Genomic DNA, 8625 nt, shown 5'->3' on the forward strand with positions numbered 1-8625 from the left:
AATTCCTTAATTCTAGATAATGATCATTATAGATACAATATTATGGATATCATATTATAGTTTAATATCAAATATTATGAATATATTATGATATACACCCATTTAAATATTAATATTTTTGGGTTTTAATATTTGAAGATGAATGATCATTACGTTTTGTAACATAAATTGTGTTTTTTATATCCTTAATTCATACAATCATAAATGTCCATGATTAAAATAAATTTTAAGATCAACATTTTTGTGACAAAAAAATCACAATTCTTATTAAACTCGTTACTATTTCTTTTATGTGATTAATCATGTTGCAATTTATTCCTTAAGAAATCATTAATCATATTATATTGAAATGAAAAGCATTATTATTCCTTTTATTACAATATTGATTTGTGAAAGTATGATTGTATGGATTACTTTCTATTCCTGAATTTTAAGCAATTCTCTCTATAAATACAATATTATCATCTTATGCTCATATTATGTTGTAATATCTTAATTAACAATAAGAAAAAGGATGGAGAATAATTATTTTCCAAATAAGAAAGTAAATATATAACTTGAATTTGTTAGTGAGGAAGGTTTGTTAAATGGTAAAATGGATACAATAAATAATTTCATTATAAATTGGAATATGAAGCAATTATCAATTATGGTGTATTAACAGTAGAGATGACAGTAGGTACGGGTAGTAGCTACCTGCTTTTAAATATGAGAGTATTACTCATATCGTCCTGTACTCATACGGGTACTCGCATGCGGTTTTTCATGAGTATTTCTCGATTGGTACCACGAGTATAATAGGTACCTACAATTTTCCTATATTATCAATGAATTTCTAACTTCTTACTTCTATTTTTCTGTGCAAGACAGTGTGTTTCTGCATATGTAATAGTATTTGTAGGATATTTCACAATTCAAATTCAATAACACAAGTAAACAAGGTAAAAAAAAAGCAAAAACAGTAAAATGAAAAGAAGTACATAGTGTAATGAAGGTTAGTGTAACGTACTTTTTAATTTAATTAAATATAATATAGTAATCACATAAATAATGGGTACTAGCATACACGAGTACCACAATACCTGTATACGCCTGTATGTACTACGGCTATTTTAAAAAACCTGTTTGAAAAATCTGCAGGTACTCGTTTGTGACCCGTACCCATTCCCATATGGATTTTATCAATAAGTATAGATTTTTTTGTCATTCCTAATTAATAGGAGTAGAGAATGTGTGTTTATAATTTAAAAACAAAACGAAATAACAAAAAGTACTGAATAGGAATTATGTGGTGAATATAATAAAGTAATAAAAGTTATAGAATGTTTATATAATATTAACGTTTTGAGAGGTGAGGGCAAAAACACATTTTTAATTCATTAAAATTTATACAGAAATTTATATAGATAACATATATATAAATATATGTCATGAGTTTTACACAGAAATTTAAACGTTGCATGTTTGTATAATATTGCAAAAATTATTTTTAAAAGTTTGGAAAAACACTTTTTCTAATGAAAATGATTTTTAAAAGTGATTTAAAAAAAAATGTTTTATTGAAATAGTGGTTTTTAAAAGAGATTTTCTTCAAAAGTTTGTTTAGTTCCAATAAAAATCAAATGAACTGGATATCGATTCATCCAAATTCATGAAAATTGAAGTCACGGATGGATTCGATAAGTTGAAATTCATCCATTAAAAATTTAGATATGGATGAAATAGATAATAATTTAAAATATAATTTAAATGAATTTATATGGATTATTAAATGATTTTTCATCCTTAAATGAGAATTCAAATCTAAATCTATCCCTATCCATTCATTTGTCACTCATACATCCATCACCCAATGAGAATCTTCAGCTCATCTCAAACTAGCTATTTTTGCCAAATTAGTGTCTATGCAAATTTCAGGAACCTTCTTCACCTACTTACATACTTCACTCCCTCTCACGTTTAGAATTTAAGATTGATTCCAACAAGTTTCCATTTTCTATTTCACAAAAGGACAACGTAGAGTTCTTTGGTTTCTTCTGGAACAATGTTATGCTAACAATATATAAATATTATACTTTTATATTTATTTGAATTTTCAAACAAATTGCTGAAAAAAACAAAGATATTTATATGACACATGTCGCAACAAAATTATTTAAAGAGGGTAATATTTATATATTATCAATGTAAAGATTTATACACACTTAATACATTATTCACGATCCGCTTATATTACTTTTGTTCAAGACGCAATGATTGTTAGATATGGTTAAACATGAATGATCAATGATATTATAATAATGTATAAATCTCATATATAGTTAATACATAAATTTTTTCTCTACGCAAGTATTTGGAAACCAGGTACATTGGCTGGAGAGATATGCATTATGAATAGGCTTTCCATGAATCTGTGCTTTCTCAAAATTAAATGAATAGTGAAATAATTGAATAGCACACCTACCATTTGGAAACACTATTCCAAAGGCTCATTAATTAACAAAAGTAGAGGTGTAAAAGTTTGGTTTGACTTTTAGTGTAATTCAGTGACCGAAACAAACACAGTCTACCTCAATTAAACACAATTTTTTTGGAAGAACCAAACTAAACCGAACAGCTAATGAATGATTTAGTTTGATTCTACAGTTTTCATGTTTTATTTTTATTATTTTACATCGATTGAAAGTTCAAAATGTATAACAAGAAACATAGTTTTTTCATAAAATGAAAAACACTACTATTGTTAACAAAAAATTGAAACTTATAATTGTTTGTTAGTAACATATATAACAATTATGTAATTTAGAAAAAAATGAATAACCATATATACAATAGTACAATTCACAATTAGTAACATATAAACTTATTAGTAATATATATCAATAAAATTTACTATTACTAATATATGTAATAATTTAATAATATATATATATATATCATTTAGTAACATATATAACATTACAATTTACAATTAATAAGATATATAACAATACATGTATAACAATTATTGTATATGTTAATTTCAAATTCCAGTACTATAATAATTAAAAGATATATTGGTTAAATTTTATTAGGTCAGTTCCACCTGTTTTACGGTTTAAGTGTTGCTACTTACATCATATGTAGGAGGGATTTGCATTGATGAATAACTTTATATGATTCATAAGTAATTTCTCAAAATTGAATGAATTGTGGAATAATTGACTAGCACACGTGCCATTTGGATAAGTAATACCCTACCATAAATGACTATGTTGACCTCTTGCCTTTTGTAGTAACCGACCTAATAAGACAAAACTTGCCGCTCATTATTCCGACCACAATCTAGGGTTAAAATAGTCAGTTCAAAATTGTGAATATTTTTCCAACGAGATATGTATATACCTATGTCTATATATAACATTGCCCAATGAGAATCTCAGTCAAAACACAAATTGTTTCTACCAAATCTCAGTAACAAAGACTATTTTCTTCCTACTCACTTGTCCACTCCTTGTTCAGTTCCATTCATATACACTTTCTTTGTTACGTCAGAACTAAAACACACCAAGTTGACCCAACAGGTACCCATTTTTCATTTCACAATAATCAACACAAAGTTTGATTCTTTTGCCTAGTTTGCTTCCATTGTTTTCTAGTCGGGTTTGCTAAAGAATCACTTATATTTTCCCAAGTCTATGAAACATTAATAAAACCCAGATGAATTCTGATGTTTTTTTATTTATTTTGTGTCCATTTTCTTTGGTTTTTCCGGAAGCAGAAAACACATAGTTACAATTGACATTTTCTATGAGTTATTGGCTAGGGAGTACATCTAATGTCTCACTTTTTGTATACTCCATCTGCCATCAATTCTGTTTGATTGGAAAAAAATTATTTAAGTCAGAATCTTATACTCCTAGCACATTGTGCAGGATGGCAAAAAACCCGACCCGTATAAATACCCACAACGGGTACACACAATAGTAGCTTATGGGTGGGAGCGGGTTTTGTGATACCCGCTCCGCAGGTATCCCAAATTTATATATTTAGTTTTTAGTTAAATTCTCATATATATTTATTATTATTTTAAGATTATATCATATACTTTATTACTATTTCATAATAAATTGCATATATTTGACTATGGTCATAAATTTATCATATAAATATTATATTACTCATGTAACAATTATTTTTATATATTAATTACTACAAATTATATACATATATAATTAAAATTAAAAACTCATTGTATAGCAGTAAGTACCCGTTACCCACACGGGTACCCCAAATACCCGCTACCCACACAGGTACCCGCAAATATAGTGTTTTTGGACAGGAGAAAACACTACCTACATTTATTAGTGCTCATTGCCTTCCCTAAGATGGTGTGACACAAAACAGTAGGTCAACAAATGTATTCCTCTATTTGGGGTTCACGGTTGTCATCCACGTCTCTTTATATTTCTATAGCTATTACTTTCTAAAGAGCTATTAAATTACTTTCTAAAACTATCCGATCATGGATTATATGGAGAAAAGGAAATTTTTAACTTTTTATATTATTTAATTTAAAATCAATTAATATTTGGAAATGTTGATTCTATTAGGTTCACTTATTCAAATTATGGTAAGAGATGATTCTATTAGGTACACTTATTTCCTATTATTACTATAAAACTTTTTCATAATGGATTAGATACAATATTACCCCTCCAAATACAATATGTATAGGATGACAAAAATATTTGATACACCTAACAAATATCTATAAGGGCTACCCTAAAATAATAGCTTATAGATAGGTACTATAATATCAGCTTTGTCTGTATCTACAAAATTATAAATTTATTTTTTAATTAAATTTATAAATATATATTATATAATTTTGTAATATTTTAAGATTATATCTTATCTACTTTTTTTTATTTAATAATGAATGAATTTTAACCATACTGGTCATACACATATCCTATTATTCATATAATAATAATTTTTTTAATATATATTAATTATTATAAATTATATAAGTATATGATTAAATTTCAAAACTCTACAAATACACACTCTCCCTGCTACCAGCAAATAGATGCTAATATATAACACATGAAAACACTACCTGCGCTGGTCTCTCCCATTGGTATCTCTAGGTACACCTTGTTTAAGGGAAGCATGTCATAACTATGCCACAAATCAGTTTCATGCAATCTAGTTCAAAAAATAATATTTTTACGTACTCGTTTTTGTTTTCACATTTCTGGCTTTTATTTTGCTACAGTTCTGTGCCCACTCAAAGTTAGAATTGTACTTCACTAATAGTATTCGTTTTGGTGCTTGTGAGACAATAATAATTGTATAAATGTTTAGTTCACAAAGAAAAAGAAAAAAAAAAAAGAGATGAGGGACCCACAGTTTTTATTGTAATTTCGTTTTCTGTTATAGTTTTCTGCACCAGTTCTTTTCTTTCGCTTTCTCTATCATTTTCCACAGTGTTTTTGTTAATCTTCCCTTTGTTTTTGTTTTGGTCTTTATAAATTCTAATGGTTCAAAGTATCTGCTTAATGTGTATCTGTCCTGATTGTGGCATTTGTTTATAAAGATTAAATCACAAGGAAATAAGTAAATACATAAAACCTTAATTGTATGTTACTTTTGTCTTCATTCATTTTTTATTCCACCCTGCATTATTTTTTTCCTGAGTCAATTGTACAGTGCTATTTGGTGTTTAATGCTCTTTGTCTGCATTATTTCTGATACCATATTAACTATTGACCAGCCATTTTCATTTTTGAATATCATTAATTTAGAGAGGCTATAAAATAAGAATTTATAAGTCACCAATTGTTTGTCTTGTTCTCTGAATGCTCTCCCTTTTTTCTTTCTGTTTTCTGAAAAGCTTCAGCTTAAGTACTTCGAAGATGTTGGAGAAAGTGGAAGCGTTCAACATGGACAAAGTGATAGAGGAATTTGAGGCAGTGACAAAGGATGCTGAGAGGGTTCAGAGGGAAACACTGAAAAGGATTTTGGAAGATAACGCATCAGCAGAATACTTGCTGAGTTTAGGGCTCAATGGAAGGACTGACCCTGAGAGTTTCAAGACATGTATCCCAGTGGTCAGACACAAGGACTTGGAGCCTTATATTAACAGAATGATTTATGGAGATTATTCTTCTATTCTCACTGGAAAACCCATCACAAACATGTCTTTAAGGTCTCACTCTCACCCTTGTTTCTCCACTCTTGTTCATTTAAGTATTTGTTAATTTGCACTTCTCAAAGTTTCTGATTTCTGAAAAAAATAATGATGATGTTTCTTGCAGTTCTGGCACTACTTCTGGCAAGCCAAAATATGTACCATGGAGTGATGAATTGTTTGAAACCACTATGCAGATATATCAGACCTCTTTTTCATTTAGGAACAGGTATACAACTTTATTTCTCTTGTTTCTATCATTCATGTTATTCATACTAGTATGAGTTACCAATACGTGGTATGCTGTCTGTTAGTCACTTTCTATATTATTATTACAAGGTTTTCTTTATAGTAAACTCGTGATATGTGGCATGCGGTATAATGAATTCGATATGTGGTAGAAGGATAAACAAGAAAATTTTGTAACTATCATAGAAGATTGATACTACCACAATTCCTTTCCTGCAGAGAGTTCCCCATAAAAAATGGCAAGGCCTTAAGCTTCATCTATAGCAGCAAGCATTTCAAAACAGAAGGGGGTCTAGCTGCAGGCACTGCAACGACGAATTTGTTCCGCGACAAACGTTACAAGCAAGCAATGGCAGCACTTCAGTCACAATGTTGCAGCCCTGAGGAAGTAATATTTGGTTCTGATTTTCACCAATCATTGTACTGCCACCTCTTGTGTGGCCTAATTTTTAGGGACCAAATTCAGCTTGTGTCTTCAACATTTGCACACAGCCTTGTCCATGCTTTTAGGACCTTTGAACAAGTGTGGGAAGAGCTATGTCATGATATAAGGAGTGGTGTCCTTACCAGCAGGATCACAGTTCCATCAATTAGGACTGCAATGTCTAAAATTCTCAAACCAGACCCAGAACTAGCCAACTTGATCCACAAAAAATGCACTGGGTTGAGCAACTGGTATGGGCTAATACAAGAGCTTTTTCCAAATGCTAAGTATGTTTATGGTATCATGACTGGGGCAATGGAGCCTTATTTGAAAAAGTTGAGGCATTATGCTGGTGAGTTGCCTTTAGTTACTTCTGATTATGGATCTTCTGAAGGGTGGATAGGAACAAATGTTAGCCCAAAAGTACCTCCAGAATTGGCTACTTACACTGTGCTTCCTCAAATTGGTTATTTTGAATTCATCCCTTTGACAAAGAATAATTTCATATGTGTGGATTCTAAGCCAGTGGGCCTAACTGAAGTGAAGCTTGGAGAGGAGTATGAGATTGTTATGACCACTCCAGCAGGTACTAAATTTTCCTCTACCTATTTGTTTTTGCCCTTAAGATCACCAACTACTACTACTGTCTTTGGTCATTTCGGAAAACTTCTATACTTGCAAAATATTTCTAGAATCTCATCAGACAACGTGTTTTGACTTCTTTCTAGTGCATGAACCTTGAAGTTTGTCCTTATAAAAAAGAAAGTTCAAAGGATTTTCTTTTTTACTTGAAAGAATTCTTACTAATATTTTTCCACATTATATAATATCAAACACATATGCAAGTCTAAATTTGGAATAATATTCTTGAGAAAAAAAATGCAATTACTCATGCGTTATGTAACAAATTCTTGCCTCATGTCTATCTATGCTATAAAATATCTCACAACAAATTTTTTACATTTGTCCTTAGCCTAATAGCTAATATTTTACATATCTAAATTCTAATATTTTTTCTAATATGTACTTATTATTAATATTATAACTTGGCTAATTTGTAGGGTTATACAGATATAGGCTAGGGGATGTGGTGAAGGTTGCAGGGTTCCATAACTCAACTCCAAAACTCAAATTTGTTCGACGGAGCGGCCTTCTTCTTACTGTTAACATTGACAAGAACACAGAGAATGATCTACAATTAGCTGTGGAAGCAGCATCAAATTTGCTTTCAGATGAAAAATTGGAAGTTGTTGACTACACTAGCCATGTTGATTTTTCCAAAGAGCCCGGACACTATGTTATATTCTGGGAAATCAGTGGTGAAGCAAGTGAAGAAGTGCTTGGTGAATGTTGCAATTGTTTAGATAAGTCTTTTGTTGATGCTGGCTACACTAGTTCCCGCAAAGTCAAGGGCATTGGTGCCCTTGAACTCCAAGTTGTTCGGAGAGGAACATTCCAGAAGATTCTTGAGCATTTTCTAGAATTAGGAGGTACAGTTAGCCAATTTAAGACTCCAAGATGTGTAGGCACTTATCACAATAAAATATTACAAATATTGATAGAAAATGTTGTGGGAAATTACGTCAGCACTGCTTTCGATTGAATAAAGTTTAGGAATAGAATTATATAAAATAAGTACCTTCTTGGTTTTACAATAATTCCCTTGGGATGCTTGAATATGACACCCTAGAAACACCATACTTTTACGTGAATAAAGGTTGGATAGTAACATATACTAGTACAAGACTAGAATGAATGTACCATATATGTTACTGAA

The 8625-nt window shown here is 30.2% G+C and overlaps 1 protein-coding gene across 1 annotated transcript; it reads left to right on the forward strand.

Moving 5' to 3' along the window:
- LOC109357386 (jasmonic acid-amido synthetase JAR1-like) lies at window positions 5726–8625 on the forward strand. Its single transcript, XM_019601321.1, has 4 exons — window positions 5726–6193; window positions 6303–6404; window positions 6644–7434; window positions 7910–8625. Exons 1-4 carry the CDS (start codon window positions 5844–5846, stop codon window positions 8449–8451), a joined length of 1785 nt encoding a protein of 594 aa, XP_019456866.1. The 5' UTR covers window positions 5726–5843; the 3' UTR covers window positions 8452–8625.

This window comes from Lupinus angustifolius, chromosome LG09, assembly GCF_001865875.1.
Source record: "Lupinus angustifolius cultivar Tanjil chromosome LG09, LupAngTanjil_v1.0, whole genome shotgun sequence".
In the NCBI taxonomy this organism is placed as follows: domain Eukaryota; kingdom Viridiplantae; phylum Streptophyta; class Magnoliopsida; order Fabales; family Fabaceae; genus Lupinus; species Lupinus angustifolius.